General features: G+C 37.5%; 1 protein-coding gene across 1 annotated transcript in view; it reads right to left on the minus strand.

Annotated features, from left to right (window-relative positions):
- MEI4 (meiosis-specific 4 homolog (S. cerevisiae)) overlaps positions 1 to 21949 on the minus strand; it is a 224719-nt gene that overhangs the window by 165660 nt on the left and 37110 nt on the right. The window contains exon 2 of the mRNA XM_011953553.1: positions 14185 to 14720. Within this exon, the coding sequence (XP_011808943.1) occupies positions 14185 to 14720 (536 nt within the window). The remainder of the gene's footprint in view (positions 1 to 14184; positions 14721 to 21949) is intronic.

Below are 21949 nucleotides of genomic sequence, written 5' to 3' on the forward strand. Positions count from 1 at the left end.
GGATTATAAATCATGCTGCTATAAAGACACATGCACACATATGTTTATTGTGGCACTATTCACAATAGCAAAGTCTTGGAACCAACCCAAATGTCCATCAATTACAGACTGGATTAAGAAAATGTGGCACATATACTCCATGGAAAACTATGCAGCCATAAAAATGGATGAGTTCATGTCCTTTGTAGGGACATGGATGCAGCTGAAAACCATCATTCTCAGCAAACTATTCACAAGAACAGAAAACCAAACACCGCATGTTCTCACTCATAGGTGGGAACTGAACAATGAGAACACCTGGACACAGGAAGGGGAACATCACACACTGGGCCTGTTGTGGGGTGGGGGCAGGGGGGAGGGATAGCATTAGGAGATATACCTAATGTAAATGAGTTAATGGGTGCAGCACACCAGCATGGCACATGAATACATATGCAACAAACCTGCACGTTGTGCACATGTACCCTAGAACATAAAGTATAATTTTAAAAAAAAAAGAAATTGTGGTATATAAATACACTATGAAATACCACACAGCCATAAAAAGGAATGAAATAATGGCATTCACATCAACCTGGATGGTATTAGAGACCACTACTCTAGGTGAAGTAACTCAGGAATGGAAAACCAAATATTGTATGTTTTCACTCATAAGTGGGAGTTATGCTATGAGGACGCAAATGCGTAAGAATGATACAATGGACTTTGGGGACTCAGGGGAAAGGGTGGGAGGGGGCTGAGGGATAAAAGACCATGCACTGGGTACACTGTACACTGCTTGAGTGATGGGTGAACCAAAATCCTAGAAATCACCACTAAAGAACTTATTCATGTAACCAAACACCACCTGTTCCCCCAAATCCTATAGAATGAAAGAAGAATGAATAAAGGGTCTTTGCAGAGGTGATTAAATAAAGAATCTGAGATTAAGAGGTAACCCTGAATTGTCTAGGCGGTCCCTAAATGTCATCGCAAATATTCTTCTAAGAGAGAGGCAGAGAGATATTAGACAAATGGTGGAGATTATGTGAAGATGGAGCAGACAGAGATGTAGCCACAAGTCATGAAATGCTGGCAGTCCCTAAAAGATATTAAGAGGCAAGGAAAGATTCTCCTTTCATGCTACAGGAAGATATGTGGCCCTGCATACACTATTATTTAAGAATCCTGGCCTCAGAACTGTGAGAGAGTATCTTTCTTTTTTTTTTTTTTTTTTTTTTTTTTTTTGAGATGGAGGCTTGCTCTGTCGCCCAGGCTGGAATGCAGTGGTGCAATCTCGGCTCACTGCCAGCTCCACCTCCCGGGTTCACACCATTCTCCTGCCTCAGCCTCCTGAGTAGCTGGTACTACAGGTGCCCACCACCATGCCTGGCTAATTTTTTGTATTTTTAGTTGAGACAGGGTTTCATCATGTTAGCCAGGATGGTCTCAATCTCTTGACCTCGTGATCTGCCCATCTTGGCCTCCCAAAGTGCTGGGATTACAGGCGTGAGCCACTATGCCGGCCTCTTTCTGTTGTTTTAAGGCACTAGTTTGTGGTAATTTGTTACAGCAGCCATAGAAAACTAATACAGTATAGGCAACATACCAATCCTTTCCAGTCTATATTTTTCTAAACTCATTATGTAGCTCTCTACCCTTCTCTTTCTCTACCTTAAAACACTGCTTCCTTTCAAATATTCAAATAACATCCTGGCTCAGGCACATATCCTATAACTGTCTTAGAATGACATGTTAGACTACAAAAATTCTTACTCCAACTCTCTACCTACTTAACTTCCTCTCATCCTGTTTAAAAGCTACTTCCTGCATTAGGCCTTCTATGTTCCAACAATCTAAATTAAGTCCTCGCTTACCAGCCTTTGGTAAACATCATTTTACTCTCTATCTCCATGGATTCAACTGTTTTAATTTTTAAATGCCACAAATAAGTAAGAACATGTTAAGTTTGTTTTTCTGGGTCTCATTTATTTCATTTAAAATAATGGCCTCCAGTTCCATCAATGTTGTTGCAAATGACGGGATCTCATTCTTTTTTATGGCTGACTAGTACGTCATTCTGTGTATGTACTACATTTTATTTATCCATTCATCTGATGATGAACACTTAGATTGCTCCCCAATTTTAGCTATTGTGAATAAGGCTGCAGTATATATGAGAGTGCAGATATCTCTTTGATGTACTGATTTCCTTTCTTCTGGGTATATACCTAGCAGTGGGGTTCCTGGATCATTTGAAGTTCTATTTTTATTCTTCTGAAAAACCTCCAAACTGTTCTTTACCTACTTAACTTCCTCTTGGATCATTTGAAGTTCCATTTTTATTCTTCCGAAAAACCTCCAAACTGTTCTCCATAGTGGTTGTACTAATTTACATTTACACCAACAGTGTACAAGGGTCTTTTTTTCCTCCACATCCTCACCAGCAGTTGTTATTATCTGTCTTTTTTAAAAAAGCCATTTTAATTCGGGTAAGATTACATCCCACTATGATTTTAATTTGCATTTTCCTGATGATCAATGACAACTGAGGACTTTTTTCATATACCTGTTTGCCATTTGTATTTCTTTGGAGAAATGTCTATTTAGATATTTGCCCATTTAAAAATCAGATTATTAGATGTTTTTCCTATAGAGTTGTTTGAGCTGCTGATATAGTCTAGTTATTAGTCCCTTGTCAAATAAGTAGTTTACAGATATTTCTTCCCATTCTGTGGGTCATCTCCTCACTTTGTTAATTGTTTTCCTTGGTAGGCAAAAGCTTTTTAACTTGATGTAATCCAGTCTGTCCATTTTTGCTTTGATTGCCTTCGCTTGTGGGGTGTTACTCAAGAAACCTTTGCCCAGACCAATTTGCTGGAAAGTTTCCCCAATGTTGCTTCATAGTTTGAGATCTTAAATTTAATTTTTAATCCACTTTGATTTTGTATATGTTGACAGATAGGGGTCTAGTACCACTACTTTACATACAGATATCCAGCTTTTCCAGTACCATTAATGGAAGATACTGTTCTTTCTCCAACATATGTTCTTGGCATCTTTGTCAAAAATGAGTTCACTGTAGATGCATAGATTTATTTCTGGGTTCTCTATTTTGTTCCATTGATTTGTGTGTGTTTCTATGTCAGTGCCACACTATTTTGATGACTACAGCTCTCCAGTATAGTGGTAATGTGATTCCTCCATCTTTGTTGTTTTTGCCCCAGATACTTTTGGCTATTCTGGGTCTTTTGTGGTTCTATATAAAGTTTAGGACTATTTTTTCTATTATGTTGAAAAATGCCATTGGTATTTTGATAAGAGATTATAATGAATGTATAGATTGCCTGGGGTAGCATGAACATTTTAGCAATATTGATTATTCCAATCCATGAACATGAAATATATTTTGTTTTCTGTATTTCCTGTCCTGTTTCATTCATCAGTGTTTTACAGTTTTCATTGAAGACATCTTTCACTTCTTTAGTTAAGTTTATTCACAGGTCTTTTATTTGTAGCTATCATAAATGGCATTACTTTATTGATTTCTTTTTAACATTTTTCAGTGTTGACATATAGAAATGCTAGTGATTTCTCTATGTTGATCTTGAATCCTGCAAATTTACTAAATATTTCTTCAGTTCTTATAGTTTTCTTGTGGAGTCTTTAGATATTTTCAAATACATGATCATATCATCTACAAACCAAAATAATCTGAATTATTAATTTCCAATCTGAATGCACTTTATTTCTCTTTTCTGATTTTTCTAGTTAGAACTTCCAATACTATGTTGAAAGTGCATATCCTTGTTATTTTCCAGATCTTAGAGGAAAGGCTTTCAGTTTTTTTCCCATTCAGCATGATACTGGCTGTGGCTCTGTCAAATATGGCTTTTATTCTGTTGAGGTATGTTCCTTCTATTAATATATCCAGTTTTTTGATAGTTTTAATCCTGGAGGGATATTGAAGTTACCATATGCTTTTTCCACATCAATTGAAATAATCATGTTTTTTGTCATTCATTCTGATAATATGATGTATCACATTGATTGATTTGTATATGCTGAACCATCCTTGCATCCTGGGTTAAATCACACTTGGTCATGAAGAATGACCTTTTTAATGTGTTGTGGAATTTGGTTTGCTAGATTCTTGTTGAGGAATTTGTAACAGTGTTCATGAGGGATACTGGCCTATAGTTTTCTTTTTTTGATGTGTCTTTGTCTAGTTTTGCTTTCAGGGTAATACTGGCCTTTTTGGAATGAGTTTGGAAATATCCTCTTCTCCTCTATTTTTCAGAAGAGTCCAAACAGGATTGGTATTAGTTCAAAATTAAATGTCTGATAAAATTCAGAAGTGAAGTCACTGATTTCAGGATTTTCTTCACTGGGAGACTTTTTAATTTCACCATTAATTATCTTTTTATTTCAGTTTAAAGTTTATTTTATGACAGTCACAGAAAGAATGATGTATAAAATAATAACATAAATTTCTATAATTAGAATTTCAGGGGTATAATTTTCTCTTATTTTAGGTTTAGGGGTACAGGTGCCGGTTTGTTATATAAGTAAACTCGTCATGGAGCTTTGGTGTACCGATTATTTTATCACCCAGGTTCTAAGCATAGTGCTCAATAGGTATTTTTTCTAATCCTCTCCCTCCTCCTACCAACCACCCTACAGTAGGATCCAGTGTCTATTGTTACCCTCCTTGTGTCCATCTGTGCTTGCTATTTAGCTCACATTTCTAAGTGAGAACATGTAATATTTCATTTTCTGTTGCTTTGTTAGTTTGCCAAGGATAATGGTCTCCAGTTCCATCCATGTTGCTGCAACGAACATGATTTCATTCTTTTAATGACTGTATAGTATTCCACAGTGTATATGTACCATATTTTCCTTATCCAGTTTACTGTTAATGGGCATTTAGGTTGATTACATGTCTCTGCTACTGTGAATAGTGCTGCAATTAACATATGCATGCATCTGTCTTTATAGTAAAATAATTCATATTTCTTAGGGTATATACCCAATAATGAAATTTCTGGGCAAAACAGTAATTCCTTTTTAGTTCTTTAGAAAATCACCCCAATACTTTCCACAATGGCTGAATTAATTTACACTCCCACCAACAATGTATAAGTGTTTCCTTTTCTCCACAATCTTGCCAGTATCTTTTTCTGATTTTTTAATAACAGCCATTTAGACTGGTTGAGATGGTATCTTATTATGGTTTTGATTTGCATTTCTCTAATTAGTCATGTTGAGCATTTTTTTCATGTGCTTGTTAGTCACATGTATGTCTTCTTTTGAAAAGTGTCTATTCATGTCCTTTTCCAACTTCATAATAGTGTTGTTTGTTTTTTGCTTGTAAATTTGTTTAAGTTCCTTATAGGCTCTGGATAAATAAGACCTTTGTCGGAGCACAGTTTGAAAATATTTTCTCCCTTCCTGTAGGGTGCCTATTTACTCTGTTGATAGTTTATTTTGCTGTGAAGAAGCTCTAAAGTTTAATTGGATCCAATTTGTCAATTTTTTCTTTTTGTGCAATTGCTTTTGGTGTCTTCAGCATGAAATACTGTACAGAACAGTATTTCCTAGGTTAACTCTCAGGGTTTTAGTAGTTATTTTGTTTGTTTTACATTTAAGTTTTTGGTCCTTCTTCAGTTGATTTTTATATATAATGTAAGGAAGGGGTCCAGTTTCAATCTTCTGCATATGGCTAGCCAGTTATCCCAATACCATTTAATGTGTAGGGAGTCCTCTCCCCATTGCTTGTTTTTGTCTACTTGGTCAAACATCAGATGGTTGGAGGTGTGGAGCATTATTTCTAAGCTCTCTATTGTATTCCATTGGTTTATGCATCTGTTTGTATACCAGTACCTTGCTGTTTTGTTTACTGTAGCCTTGCACTATAGTTCATAGGTAATGTGATACCTCCAGCTTTGTTCTTTTCGCTTAAAATTGCCTTGAGTATTTGGGCTCTTTTTGGTTCTGTGTAATTTTTAAAATTTTTTTTTGTGAAAAATGTGATTGGTATTTTGACAGGAATAGCATTGAATGTATAAACTGCTTTGGGCAGTATAGAAATTTAAATGATATTATTTTTTCCTGTCCACGAGCATGGGATGTTTTCCATTTGTTTATGTCATCTATGATTTGTTTGAGCAATGTTTTATAATTCTCATTGTAAACTTTGTATTAGGGCTCCAATCTCATTGCTTGTTATTGGCCTATTCAGGCTTTAAATTTCTTCATGGTTCAATCTTGGTAGGTTGTGTATGTTAAGAATTTATATAATTCTTCTAGGTTTTCCAATTTATTGGCATATAGCTGCTCACAGTAGCTGCTAATGATACTTTGAATTTCTGAGGTATTGGTTGTAATGGCTCCTTTTTTGTCTTTGATTATCTTTACTTGGGTCTTCCCTCTTTATTCTTAGTCTAGCTAAAGGTTTGTTGATTTTGTTTATCCCAGGCGATCTCTTGGTGCTCTACCCCACTGTGGCCAAGCTGTACTCAGGCTGCAAAACAAAGACCCCTTTACTCTTCTGTCTCCTTTTCTCAAGCAGAAGTAGTCTCTCCCCAAAGTTACCACAGTTGGGAATGTGCTGGGAGTGTGCTGGGTCACACCTGAAGCCAACATGGGTCTCGGTCTCACCCAAGGCCTGTGGTAAATAGTGCCTGGCTACCAATACTAATTACACACGGCCCAAGGGCTCTTTATTCAGCACGTGATAAATTCTGCCAGGACTGGGCCCTTCCCTTCAAGGCAATGGGTTCCCTTCTGGCCTATGGTGTGTTTAGAAATGTCATCCAGGGACTAGGGTCTGAGATGGGGGCCTTAGGAGTCTGCCTGTTGCCTTATTCTACTGTGGATGGGCAGGAATCCAAGTTACAAAACAAGGTCCTCTTCCCCTCCACCTTCCTCAAGCAGATGGAAGGGGTCTTGGAGATACAATCTGTACTGCCTGGGGTTGGTGAAGGGGTGACACAAGCACTTCCTTTGTAGTCTCAGCCGGTATCTCACTAGGTTCCATGCACTCCAAGTTCCCTGGCTCCAAGCCCAGCACAGCACCAGGACTTGTGCACGAATTGCAGTCCTTGTGGTCTAGGCTGCCTTTCATGTTTTATTTAGAACCCCAGAACACTTTAGCCCATGGTGGCAGGACTTGCCAAAACTCAGGTTCCAATTGCTAGGATGGATGATTTGCCTCTGGCCAGGCCTAGTATAAATGTTGCCTCTATGGGCACAAGCTGAGTTCTGCCCCCTGTTGCTTCCCACTGATAGGACAGCAATAAGCTGCAAAGCAAGGTCCCACAATCAGTATATTCTCTCTACCTCAAACACACAGATCATCTTTCTGTGCCATATGGCTGCTGCCAGGGAATAGGGAAGGGGTGGTGTAGGCAATTCAAGACAGATTTTCCTGCCCTCTTCCATGACTCTTTCCTTAATGTAATGTTAAAATCAGGTACTATTAGAGCTCACCTGATTTTTGGTTTTCATGAAGGTCCTTTCCTGTGTGGACAGTTGTTCAATTTAGTGTTCCTGTGGAGGCAAAGGGGGTGCAGCAATTGCTACTGTGTTCGAGTATCTTGCTCTGCCTCCTTTGACAGTTTTATTTTTATGTGCACACAAGCAAAACCATATAACTTATATTCAATTAGAAACTAAGATGACAAGGTTGTATATGTAATTATAAAGTTTCCAAAAGACTGTTGTTTATAGCCAATAAAAAAGAACAAGAAACAGGTGATTTTATATTGTACCACAGAACAGGACTTTTCTTTCTCCTTTTGCTGTCTGTATACAATTTTTTCTTTTTTTTTTTTTTTTTTTTTGAGACAGAGTCTTGCTCTGTCACCCACAAGGGAGTGCAGTGGCACGATGTCAGTTCACTGCAACCTCTGCCTCCCAGGTTCAAGCAATTCTCCTGCCTCATTCTCCCAAGTAGCTGGGACTACAGGCACGTGCCACCACGTCTGGATAATTTTTGTATTTTTAGTAGAGATGGAGTTTTGCCATGTTGGCCAGGCTGGTCTTGAACTCCTGACCTCAGATGATCCACCTGCCTCAGCCTCCCAAAGTGCTGGGATTAGAGGCATGAGCCACCGTGCCCAGTCCTATAAACATAAATTTTTACACATAACATAATTTAGTAATTTAACCAAACCAGTGTAAATATTGTCTTTATACAATTTAGAAAAATGTCACTAAGGTCTTTCATTACCAATGAATATTTTAACGCATTAACAAAAGTTGATTTCTTTTGCACTTAGGAAAAAAATCTAGAAAACTGTAAAAATTAATGATGGAAATATGACATAATACCATGAGGAAAATATTCATCATCATATACCTGAACATGGGACCTAGGTCTTCTAGTACTGGTTAAGTACTTCCAGTGAATTCATTAACCTGCCTGACCTCAATTTTCTCATCTATAAACTGAAGACAGTAATAACAACCATGACACAGAGATAATAAGCTCCATGTGAAAGTACTTTATATACTATAAAGCATAATAGGAAGACTGCTATTATTTTAATAAGAGGTATTTAAATGTATAGTATACTTTGAAAGTAAATTGAAGAAAGTTCCGTTCTGTCTCTTCCTCCTTCCGCTGCATGAGCAATGAAAGTTAAACACTGCTTTGAAAATTCAGAAAATGTTTGATTTATATACTGATGCAGTGATCAAAAGAAGTATTAAAATTCTGGTTTATGATACAACTGTTTCAGTAAATGTTTATCTAATTAAAGTAAAATTGCAGGAACATTAACCCATATTTTTCCTTTTATATGTGTGTGTGTGTCAGTTTCTTCCTCTGTGGCCCAGGCTAGAGCGCTGTCATGTGATCTTTTTTCACTGCAACCTCTGCCTCCTGGGCTCAAGCAATCCTCTCACCTCAGACTCGTGAGTAGCTGGGACTACAGGCATGCAAGACCATGCCTGGCTAACTTTTTTTGTACTTTTTGTAGAGACAGGGTCTCACCATGTTGCCCAGGATGGTCTCAAACTCCTGGGCTCAAGTGATCCGCCCGCCTCAGCCTCCCAAAGTACTGGGATTACAGGGATGAGCCACCGTGCCTGACTTTTCCTGTTATTTACTGAGGGAGTCTCACTGAGTCACCAGGCTGGAGTGCAGTGGTGCGATCTCGGCTCACTGCCACCTCTGCCTCCTGGGTTCTAGCGATTCTCCTGCCTCAGCTTCCCAAGCAGCTGGGACTACAGGTGCACACCACCATGCCCAGCTGATTTTGTAGTTTTAGTAAAGACAGGGTTTCACAATGTTGGCCAGAATGGTCTCTATCTCTTGACCTCATGATCCAGCCGCCTCGGCCTCCCAAAGTGCTGGGATTACAGGTGTGAGCCACTGCACCCAGCTGTTTTCTGTTTGTTTGTTTGTTTGTTTTAATACAGCTATGCACAAGGATGAAATGACCCTTAACCTTAGACTTCCTTTATATTTCCCAAGGAATATTCTCAAACAAAGCAGACTGGTTAAGTAACTGGTTAATAGCCATGACCATAAAAAATCACAAACACAGAGGATAAGGCTGTTGGAAAGTTAGCACAGGAAGAAAAGCCAGTGTTATTACTAAAACAGTGTCCTAACTTGCAGCAGAGAAACATACAACAAATACTGCTACCTGAGCAGAATTAAATTAAAAAGTCAACATATTTTACTGGTCAATACAATTATGGCATGAATAAGTTTCAAGATACAACTAAGGGATACATACTAGAAAAAAAAAGAAAACTGATTTCAGCTGGGCATGGTGGCTCACGCCTGTAATCCTAACACTTTGAGAGGCTGAGGCGGGTGGAACATGAGGTCAGGAGATCAAGATCATCCTGGCTAACACGGTGAAACCCTGTCTCTACTAAAAATACAAAAAAAATTAGCCAGGTGTGGTGGCAGGAACCTGTAGTCCCAGATACTCAGGAGGCTGAGGCAGGAGAATGGCGTGAACCCAGGAGGCAGAGCTTGCAGTGAGCCGAGATCATGCCACTGCACTCCAGCCTGGGCAACAGAGAGAGACTCTGCCTTAAAAAAAAAAAAAAAAAATCTGATTTCATGATCCATCATCTTCAGATTTATCCATAAACTGCCTGAAATGATCTAAGCACAAATGACTGTGACTGAAGCAAAACTGACAGTATAAGAGGGAATCACCAACTTCAAAATGCTATATCAGAGATGCAACATAGCACAGCTCTATAGGAAGGGACCAGTGGAAAGAGTAATTAAAACCATGACATTCAAATAGTTAAATTTACAAAGGACTTTCCATAATTAAAACAGAAAGAAAAATATCCACTATGCCCTACTAAGCTCATTGGCCAATTGGAAGCTGTAGCTGTGGAAAATAGTGCCACAAAAAGATAATATACAACTTCCTAATATATATGGAGGTGTTTCAGGAATGTCATGGTATTAATAAGAGCTGCTGCTTAGAAAATCAGCTGATGGTATTTAAGTTTATGAGGGTATATGAAATATAAGTTGTCACTTCTTTTCATTATCTTATTTTCAATTCAAAAAAATACCTCACGTTGCTGCTACAACAAACTCAACATTGTCTTGGGCATAGTGGAGAAAATAAGATATAATCACTTCCTCAAGAGAAACGTAACAAAAAGAAACATTTATTAAGTTTTTATATGTTGTCAGATATTATGCTAAGTATTTAGCCCTATGAAGTCACATTTATTACCTACATTTTACAGATGTAGAACATGGAAGTTAGTTAACTTATCTAAGGTCATAGCTAGTGAGTAAAAGCTTCAGAATTCTAATTCCAGCTATTAATCTCTGTGCTAAAAATATTTGAAAACTTGTTCACTTAAGATTCTTATTTTTTTATGTAGACATTTATCCTTATAAATTTCCTTATTACTACTTTTGCTGCATCCCACAGGTTTTGGTAAATTCTGTTTCCATTTTTGTTTGTCTTGAGATACTTTTGAATTTCCCTTTGATTTCTTCTTTGACACAAAGTTTGTTCAAAATTTTATTGTTTAGTTTCTACATACTTGTAAATTTTACCATTTTACATATTGTTGTTGAATTCTAATTTCATTATATTGTGGTCAGAAAGAAACATCTAGAAAGCTTTTGAACTTCTAAAATGGTTAAGACATGTTTTGTGACCTAAAATTTCATTTATCCTGGAGAACATTCTGTGTGCACTTGAGAAGAATGTGTATTCTTCTGCTGTTGAGTGGAAAGTTATGTATAGGTCAATTAAATCCATTTACTCTACAGCGTCGTTCAAGTCAGTTGTTTCTTTATTGATTTTTCTGTCTGGATGTTCCATCCATTATTGTAATTGAGGTATTAAACTCCACTACAAAGAATAAACTAAGCCCAAAATAAGCAGAAGAAAGAGAATAATAAAGATTGGAGCAAAAAAATAAATTGTGAACAAGAAGGAAACAGTTTAAAAATAAAAAAAAATCTATGAGTTTGCCTTTTGAAAAGATAAAATAATTGACAAACCCTTACCTAGAGTAAGAAAAGAAAAAGAAGACAAAATCAGAAATCAAAAAGGAGATATTATAATGGATGCCTTAGACAGAAAATGGATCATAGGGGAAGCGTGATGAACAATTATATGCCAACAATCTGGATGATTTATAAGAAATGGATAAATTCCTAAAAATATGCAACTTACCAAAACTGAATCAGGAAGAAACAGAAAGCCTGAAAAGACCAGTAACAAATAAGGGGATTGAATCAGCAATCAAAAGTCTCCCAACAGGCCGGGTGTGGTGGCTCACGCCTGTAATCCTAGCACTTTGGGAGGCCGACGCAGGCAAATCATGAGGTCAAGAGATTGAGACCATCCTGGTCAATATGGTGAAACCCCATCTCTACTAAAAACACAAAAATTAGCTGGGTGTGGTGGCATGCGCCTGTAGTCCCAGTTACTCGGGAGGCTGTGGCAGGAGAATCGCCTGAACCCAGGAAGTGGAGGTTGCAGTGCCACTGCACTCCAGGCTGGTGACAGAGTAAGACTCCATCTAAAAAAAAAAAAAAAAAAAAAAAAAAAGGCTCCCAACAAATAATCTGATGACCACACAGGTAAATCCTACCAAACATTCAAAGAGGAATTAAGAACAATCTTTCTTAAACTCTTCCTGAAAATAAAAAGGTCCACTTCCAAACACATTTTATGAGGTCAGGATTATCCTGATACCAAAACCAGGAAGTCTCTACAAGAAATGAAAACTATAGTTTTCATTTCAAACTTGTGATGGTATAGGTGGTTCTATGGATGAAGTATATATTTCTTATGTCACTTGCCATCGTGCCAGCCATTGCTGAACAGTTGGCCAACAGTAGAAGAACAAGTGAATGAATGGCTTTCTTACAGGAGTAACTGTTGCAGTTGGAATCTGAGTTTTGGCAAGCCCTGCCACAATGGACTAAACTATTTTGGGGTTATAAATAAACATGAAGGGCACCCTAGACCACAAGGACTGCAATTCCTGCACAAGTCTTGGTGCTGTGCTGGGCTCAGAGTCAGGGAACTTAGAGTGCATGGAACCTAGCGAGATAACAGCTGAGGCAACCAAGGAAGTGCTTATGTCACCCCTCCACCAATCCCAGGCAGCACAGCTTGCACCTCCAAGACTCTGTCCATCTCCTTGAGGAAGGTGGAGGAAAGAGTAAAGAGGAATTTCACAAGTTTATGTGTAGTTTATTCTACACATACTCCTCCTTCCATACAATTCCCAAGGTTACTCTTGTGTAGGAGTAAGTCATATCAACCTCCAATACATATATATAAAGGCAAAGACTAGACTGGAAAATATTTGCATCATTCAGTAACTCTGATATGGAATATAAATGCCAGTATCTTCAAGGTTCCAAGTTACATAAAGACTGCTAAAGTAGTTTTTAAAAGAAAGCAAAAGTATAAAAAGAAGTTTAAAAAATATGAAGTATTTAAGATATTTTGATGGTTTAGAAATGGATTTTATATCTCAGATACAACTATGGCAAATTTGATATTTAATTCCTGATTGACCATGTCCAAAAGAAAAGGATTTCCATTTTCCAGACAGAAAATTCAATATCTTTCACAAATGCCAAAAGCTTAATCATAAAGTTTATAAAATACTGATCAAATCATACCTTAATAGAGAAGGAAAGAACAGCTGTACATGAAATAAATTGGTTTAGCAGTGCAAATTTTATCAAAATTTTGAAAACTCAGATAAAGCCTCCACTGTACAAAAACTCTAAATGTTAGATCATAGCACTGAGGCAAATATTTAACAATAATGTATCCAAAGAAACAAGCTCCAATAACCTTTTTCCTACAGTGAAATATAGTAAATAAGTTAGATAGACCTTTTGGTTTATTCTATTATATTTTGGTAGTCAATTCAAGAGGATTAAAATGTAAAGCCATTTGGAATTTCCCAGTAAAAGGATCAGATGGCAAAGAAGGCAGAAATAATTTGAAAAAGAAACTCTCTACCATGTCTCAAGAGCCAAACAACAAAACAACTTCAGGTTATCTCAATGTCACTTGTTAAAAAAGAATCCCTGAGTAAATCTTCCTAAGCCATGTTAAATAAATAAGAAAAAAACATAATAAAGCTTTATATTACGTGCTCCTTAGCCAATTTATTCAATTCACCCACACCTGCAGAGGGTCCATGAGGCATTTACCACTTACAAGGGAAAGGTCAAAAGAAGAGAAAAATATTCCTCAACCCCAAGGCATTTGCCAGTCAATGCCAGAAAAACAGCAAATTCAATACAGTACAGAGAATCCATTATGAGGAATTTAACACTCACAGAAGTTAAGTTTAGAAAACCTTATTTGTTAGTGGTTTTCTCAAAAGTTTTGAGACTTTTTGAACAATAGGAAATAGAAACAGAAAAGGGAAAACATAAGAAGAAAAGAATCCAAGGGTGCTGATAATAAAACAGAGAAAGTAATTCAAAGCAAAGAAGAACAAGCTTGAAGCAAAGGCATCTATGCAGAAAACTATGTTGTAGAAATCAGAGGCTAGAGGTGGAGACATCATGACAGATAAGAGCTGCAGACAGCTGCAGAAAAAGACCCACTAAGGTACTCCTTGAACCACAAGGCTAAGGGACAACAACAGACATTACCGAAAGAGATGCTCACTAAAATTACTAGCATTTTATGAATAAAAGAAGGATTTATTACTTACCCGATTTATATGATTGTTTCCTAAAATAGCATGTAGTAGGGTTTTCTCAAATTCTTCCAACTTCTTGGAACACTTTTTAAGAATATGACTAGACAAGTTACAGTCACTGATCAGACTAGCTAAAGTACCAACAGCCTCTGTCCAAAATCTTGAAAAAGGAAGTTTGGGATTACGGTAAAAACTGATCAGGCCATCCAGCAACTGAAAAACAGAATCAGAGACTGTGGAAGAGTCTTTTTCAAAGTGGGTTAAGTCTCTTTTAAGATTACCTGATTCTGTCAAGTTCTTTAATTCAAGAAGATATTGCAAGAATTGCATGTGAGATGACAAAGGATTTTGCAGGATAGCACAAGGTCTTTTCACAAGAGGCAGTGGTGGAAAGTGAGTGGGGGTACAGCTTTCTACAAAGTGCTGGGACAGGTCTGAGGATTCAGTTCTCTGCTCATTTGACAAATCACATCCAGAATCTTCCATCGAAGTTAATGTACTTTCAGAACTCTTAGGTTCCTGAGCCTCCAACTGGGAAGATAGGTTTCCTGAAAAATAAAGGAATAGAAGGATTATCTTCATGCAGCTGAAATTTCTTCATGTAAGACTAGCCATTGATACTTATTTAAAATAAGAAATGAAGTATATAAATACACATTAAGCATTTAACAAGCAGTAGTGTAAAAACTGAGTAAAGAAAAAACTGTGAAAGAAATTGAAATGACTGTAGAAAAAAGGTCTTTATCTTCATGGGTAGAAAGGTGATTCATTCATGTATTTTCAGGTCATTATCTTTCATTCAATTACAATGCCATGCTTGAAAAATGCAGAGGAGAAAGCCACAAGACCCGAAGAAGGTCACAGTCTGGTAGTGAATCCAATAAGTAACTACAAAGCAATAAGGTGTACCCAGACATAGAGATTTGTCGAGGGAACTATAAAATCAGGAGGGCCAGTGAACAGCCTACCTTGTTAGATAAGTGTATCCTGGAAGAGGTCATGATGGAACTACTTATAAAGTAGGAGTTCAAAGTTAAAGTTAGGAGAAGAGAGAAGGCAAGATAATTCCATACACCTAAGGGGTAAGTGTAAACGCATAAATACAACAGGAAAAATAATAGCATTTGTGTTTATGAGGACTCTCAAGTAATTTGATGTTGCTTCCACAGAAAGTATAAGAGACTAAGATACATAATGTAGAGGGCAGATCATAAAAGATAACACAAGACATATTAAGAACCTTACAATTCATCCTATAAAGTGTAGAGTGAATTTCCAACTTGAATAATATTAGGACCCCTTTGGAAAAATTATGCAGATACACACATAAAATATCTGATATACAAATATAAATATATACAGATATCTACATATCTCTGTGTATGTATATCATATATGTGTGTATATATATGTATATACATGTATATGTACCTGTGTATGTACATATGTGTGTATGTGGTATAGATCCATGAAACTATGTCTATAACTTCTAGAATTTCCTCATATTGGCTGAAAAATACTGCATTTAAAGCTAAATCTAATTACTCTAGGTCACTCTTTGACAGATATGCCATCATAAACACGAAGCGGTGGTTGTTTTTAAAATGATTATCAGTAAAACGCACAAACCAAATTGAAAAGTTCTCATTGAATATTCTGAAGCACACACACATATCTATGAAACTAAGTATGAGAAATATTACTGTCAGCAGTGGGAGCAGGAAGGAGGCACTGAAAGTTGTAATGCAGAAAAATGAAATGGTCTTATTTCAATTTCATCATTCTGTTGGTTATAGGAAGGGCTTATTTGAGGAGAACATGATAAAACATTGAGAGATCAACTGAAAACACTTGTATTAGTCCCAACATCGGTGAAGAGTGAAATGAACTAAGCAGCTGCAGTGGAAGAGAAAGAAAAGGACTGACTGGGAAAATAAACACAAAATATCAACATGTAATCTGGAGACCAGCTTATTGACTGAATATGGGCAATGAAGTGGAAGCATGAATAAATGCATTCCATAGTTCTGACTTAGGTGACAAGGTAGATTATGGTGCTACCAACTGAAATAGTAAAAAGATAGAAGAACTGGCTTAGGAGAGACTATAAAAACTTCAGGTTTAGTCATGTAAACTCTGAGGCAGCTGGAGAAAATCTAGTCAGAGATGATCCTTTAGAAACTGTTCACATAAGCCTAAGACCGGGGAGAAGGTCTAGACTGAAAATGCATTTTGGGAGTTATCAGTGTATAGATAGTAGAAACCATAAAAATGGTTACAATCACTCAGAGAGAGAGTATGGGCACTGAGTAAACAAAGGATCAAAAAAGGTACCCTGAATAGGATCAATATTTGAAGATATAACAGTCATTAAGCAAATAGAGAAGGAACAATTTAAAAGGCACAAAAAAAAACGATTGTGTCATAAAAGTAAAGGAAACAGTTTCAAGAAGAGTTACATACATGAAGCAAAAAAGTCCACCAAAACAATAGGTTGAAAAAATATCTGTTGGAATTGCTAATTTAAAAAAGCAACAAAAAAGATAAGTTACCTCATTCAGAGCAGTTTTGATCAATTGGACAGGGTGGCAGACAAAGAACTTATTGCAACGGACTAAAGAGTGAATGAGAAGAAAGTAAGCAAAGACTGGAAGTGAAGAAAGTAAGTGAAGACTGGAAGTAAGTGAGGAAAGTAAGTGAAGGACACTTCTGAGGACTTAGATCAGGAAAGCATAAAATGGATAGCAACTACAGACAAATGTGGCATGACAAATTGAGTGAAATGAGCAATTAAAAACAAAGAAAAAACACAACGGATAAGCAGAGGTTGGAAATATAAGAAAAGAATGGCAGGTGAGACATGGCCCTGGAGAAGATAGGAGACTGAATCAAGGACCCAGTGGACGGGCTGGGATCTGTAATGTCAAAGTGAACACTTTTCTCTAAGCTGAAGGAAAGAGGGTAAGAAAGCATAGGGTTGTACAGAACTACTACTGGCATACAGGAAATTAAAGGAGATTTCACCTGACAGTCATATTTTCTTACATTTTGAGAAAGGGGGACAGTAGTTGAACAGTGCACAAAAATAATGGTAAACGTGACATCTTCTACATTCTCCATGATATATTCCTAAATCTATCTAATGTGTTGCTCTTGTCCTTCAGAAAAATCAGAACCTGATGAGGTAGAATTGGAGGATTCAGTTTTAACCTAGAGTTCATTCACTTAACAAGTGTCTACTATAACCAGCAAAAATGTGCAGATATGTCCTTGCTAATTATCACTACAACTTCTATATGCCATGCTTAAAAGGAGATGATAATGCAGAAAGTTCAAAAAGTAGTTGTAACCAGAACAATGACCTATCAGCAAACATTAAACTGCATGTGGCTATATATATATATATATATATATTTTTTTTTTTTTTTTTTTTTGGTGAGATGGAGTCTTGCTCTGTCGCCAAGCAGGACTGCAGTGGCGTGATCTCAGCTCACTACAACCTCCACCTCCCAGGTTTAAGCGATTCTCCTGCCTCAGCCTCCCGAGTAGTTGGGACTAAAGGCACACGCCACCACACCCAGCTAATTTTCATATTTTTAGTAGAGACAGGGTTTCACCATGTCAGCCAGGATGGTCTCCATCTCTTGACACTGTGATCCGCCTGCCTCCGCCTCCGCCTCCGCCTCCCAAAGTGCTGGGATTACAGGCATGAGTCATAACACCTGGCCTATTTCTATACTAACACAGTCAGACGGACTGATCATTTTAAGTAAATAGACACTGAAAATGACTTCTCAAGACATTAACTTCATTCTTCACATAAATAAAGGGGAAATATGGACTACAGTAAACTAGAAAATTATACTTTTCTTTCATGTAAGTTAAAATAATTTAAAAAGCAGAACAATTGCATTAACCTTAAAGGTAAGCTTAACTTCATGTGTAATTATTTCAAGATAAACTCAGAAAATGAATTCTACCAATGGATAAATTGGGAAGAAAAATGCGATTGCTAGTTTTTCTCTTTACTTCTCACTGCCATGCCTTTTGGCAAGCCACATCCACTCCATCTCATCCCCTTCAGGCATGATAAGTACAAATTTGAAGGAGTACCTCTAACAATGTATGCTATGGGGACAGGAATACACAAAATTGACCACCTTTCTTACAGGCTGCTTTATTTCTATACCATCAGAAAAAATGTCATGAGAGCATATGTTAGAAATACTAATATGGAAAAACACACAAAGAAGAATCTCCTTTCAGTGCTCTAAAGGAATGCTTTAACATTGCAACAGAGAACTACGCTGGGATCTCACACAACATGGCTTCCATTGTTAAAGTCAAAATATCAAGCTGAATAAAAGGATCTTATATTCATATTTTATTATACAAACTAGATTCATCAAATAATTCAACTAATATTCACAAAAACCCTGAAAGATATGTTATCTTGATCTCTAATTTGCCAATTAGAAAACGGAGCTCAGTTTGATTAAGACAACTGAGAAAAGCCACACAGTGAACAAGCAAAATCATCACATTCCAAATCCAGTCACTTTCCAATGACAGCAAAGAGGCTGTGTGCTCTATTCCAGCTTCTGTACATTTCCATTATAGTGTTCATTGATTTCTACATGTTATCCACTTGTTTATGAGTTGCTTGAGGCCAGAGGCTCTCTTGTCATACTTGTGATCCTTTCACTAAACAATAGAATCATCTGTAGCAGACACCTCATCAGGGGAAACGCTTAGAGCCGCAACTTGCTGTGGGCTATAACAGGTCTTCTCTCATCTTTAATATTTATAATGAACCATGATCAACTCCTTGGAAAATTATACCAAACCACAACAATTACATAGATAGCCTAGAAAGATCAGATAAAAGGACAGAATTAGAAACAGAGAGAAGGAGAAGGCCCGGCATAAGAGAGAGAGGAAGACAGAAAGAGAGAGAGAGAGGGAAGGAGAGAGAGGGAGGGGAGACAGAGAGGGAGAGAGAGAGAGAGAGAGAGAGAGAAACCAAAAGAATGTGGCTATTGCAATAATTATTTAAAATCAACCAACAAAAAGCCAATAATATGCTTTTTCATAGCATCTACTATTAATAACTTTTGTAACCCATAACCAATTTAGTTCTGCTCCTATCTGTCCTCAATGATGAAAACTCTGATAACTACAAATAGCATTTACACTGGAAGCCAATGCTTTCATATTGGAAACCACTCACTCCCTAATAAGATGAATAATATTGGGCAGCTGTGACTATAGTATGTGTCCTTACAAGAGGAAAAACATAAATAGGAAAAAAAGTTTTCTTAGAAAAGATGAAACATTTTCAATATTAGTATTAATGGGTTATACTATCTGATAATAGTCATAAATATTTATTCATAAAGATAAGATTTTTAAGTATCCATTCTCATTTAAGTAATATACAGCATGGACACAGACTAATATATCCTTGTGCCTTTAAATGGTTCTTTCAAAACTACAATCAGATTCTATTCTCTGCTTGTATGACTGAGTTAGACTTCAAAGAAGCATCATGCCCAAAGGAGAGAAAAGATAATGAAGCCATGCTGGTGCTGCTTTATGTAGTTCCTGTTTTTCCAGGAGACACTAAGGTAAAGCAATAGTCAAATAAGGTTTCTCTCTTCATATCTTATTGGGCAGATGAGCTTGGGATAACGTCTCTCCAATTTATTGCACCTACCTGTTTGTCATTAGATTCAATAGAGGTAAAATACACACATACACACATACACACATACACACACACACACACACACACACCCCACTCCAGCAGAGTTTGACACATATTGTTTCATGTTTTCTATTATTATTACATAATTATGGAGATCAGAAATCTAAATTATGCTAAAGTATGCAATCATAACCAAAAGTACATGAAATATCAATTAAAAGTTATAATAAACACCCAGCACATGGGAGTCTGAGGTGGGCAGATCACGAGGTCAAGAGTTCAAGACCAGCCTGGCCAACATGGTAAAACCCTGTCTCTACTGAAAATACAAAAGTCAGTCGGGTGTGGTGGTGTGTGCCTGTAATCTCAGCTACTTGGGAGGCTGAGGCAGGAGAATTGCTTGAACACGGGAGGTGGAAGTTTCAGTGAACTGAGATCGTGCCACTGCACTCCAGCCTTGGTGACAGAGTGAGACTTCATCTTGGAAAAAAAAAATTAATAAACAAAACCTACATAGTCCATCTACAATATTCTAAGTCCCTCTTACGCATTGGATCCCACAGACTTTCTATTTCATTTTGCCGAACCCTTCACCCTTCCATTTTCTTTCAGTTTTTAAGGTCCACCTTGAACTCATTTACCATTTTAGAGTGGATCTCAAGTATACTTAACAAAATAGAGATGGGACCCACCTGTCACACATCCTGCCCTAGGAATACCTACACCAAGATTAATAGTAAATCTGTATATTTTGAGCTCCCCCTCAAAATTATTCACAATCACATCGGCTCTTTTTCTTTTTTTTTTAGGAGACTGTCTCACTTGTTGCCCAGGTTGGTCTCACATCCTGATTCCTGCCCTCAAGGGATCCTTCCACTTCAGCCTCCCAAGTCACTGGAATTACAGGTGCCACCCACTCTGCCCAGTCACATGAATTCTTGATACCTTTCTTACTTATTTCTACATTCCCTAACTTACCCATAAAATTAAACCCATCGATATGGTTTGGATCTGTGTCCCCATTTAAATCTCGTCTCAAACTGTAATACCCACATGTCAAGGGAGGGGCCTGGTGGGAGGTAATTGGATCATGGGGGTAGTTACTGCCATGCTGTTCTCATGATAGTGAGTGAGTTCTCACAAGATCTGATGGTTTTATAAGGGGCTCTTTCCCCCTTCACACTCTCTCTCCGCATGTAAGATGTGCCTGCTTCCCCTTCCACCATGACTGTGGGTTCCCTGAGGCCACCCCAGCCATGTGGAAATGTGAGTCAACAGAACCTATTTTCTTTGTAAATTACCCAGTTGAGGGAAGTTCTTTACAGCAGTGCGAAAATGAACTAATACAGGAAATTGGTACTGCAGAGAATGGGGTACTGCTATAAAGATAACCTGAAAATGTGGAAGCAATTTTGAAACTGGGTAAAAGGCACAGATTGTAACCATTTTGAGGGTTCAGAAGAAGACAGGAAGATGTCAGAAAGTTTGCAATTTCCTAAAGACCTGTTAAATGATTTTGACCAAAATGTTAATAGTGATCTAAACAGTAAAGCCCAGGCTGAGGTGGTCTCAGGTGCAGATGAGGAACTTACGGGGAACTGGAGTAAAAGTAACTCTTGCTATGCTTTAGCAGAGAGACTGGCAGCATTTTGCCTCCGCCCTAGAGATCTGTGGAACTTTGTTTGTTCTGAGCTTCACTTCTTTTTATTTATATTATACTTTAAGTTATGGGGTACATGTGCAGAACATGCAGGTTTGTTACACAGGTGTTCACATGCCATGGTGGTTTGCTGCACCCATCAACCCATCATCTACATTAGGTATTTCTCCTAAGGGTATCCCACCCCAAGCCCCCTAAAACCTCTACAGGCCATAGTGTGTGATGTTCCACTCCCTGTGTCCATGTGTTTCATTGTTTAACTCCCACTTATGAGTGAGAACATGTGGTGTTTGGTTTTCTGCTGTTGTGTTAGTTTGCTGAGAAGGATGGTTTCCAGCTTCATCCATGTCCCTGCAAAGGACATGAACTCATTCTTTTTCATGGCTGCATAGTATTTCATGGTGTATATG

This window comes from Colobus angolensis, unplaced genomic scaffold (genome assembly GCF_000951035.1).
Source record: "Colobus angolensis palliatus isolate OR3802 unplaced genomic scaffold, Cang.pa_1.0 Scaffold367, whole genome shotgun sequence".
In the NCBI taxonomy this organism is placed as follows: domain Eukaryota; kingdom Metazoa; phylum Chordata; class Mammalia; order Primates; family Cercopithecidae; genus Colobus; species Colobus angolensis.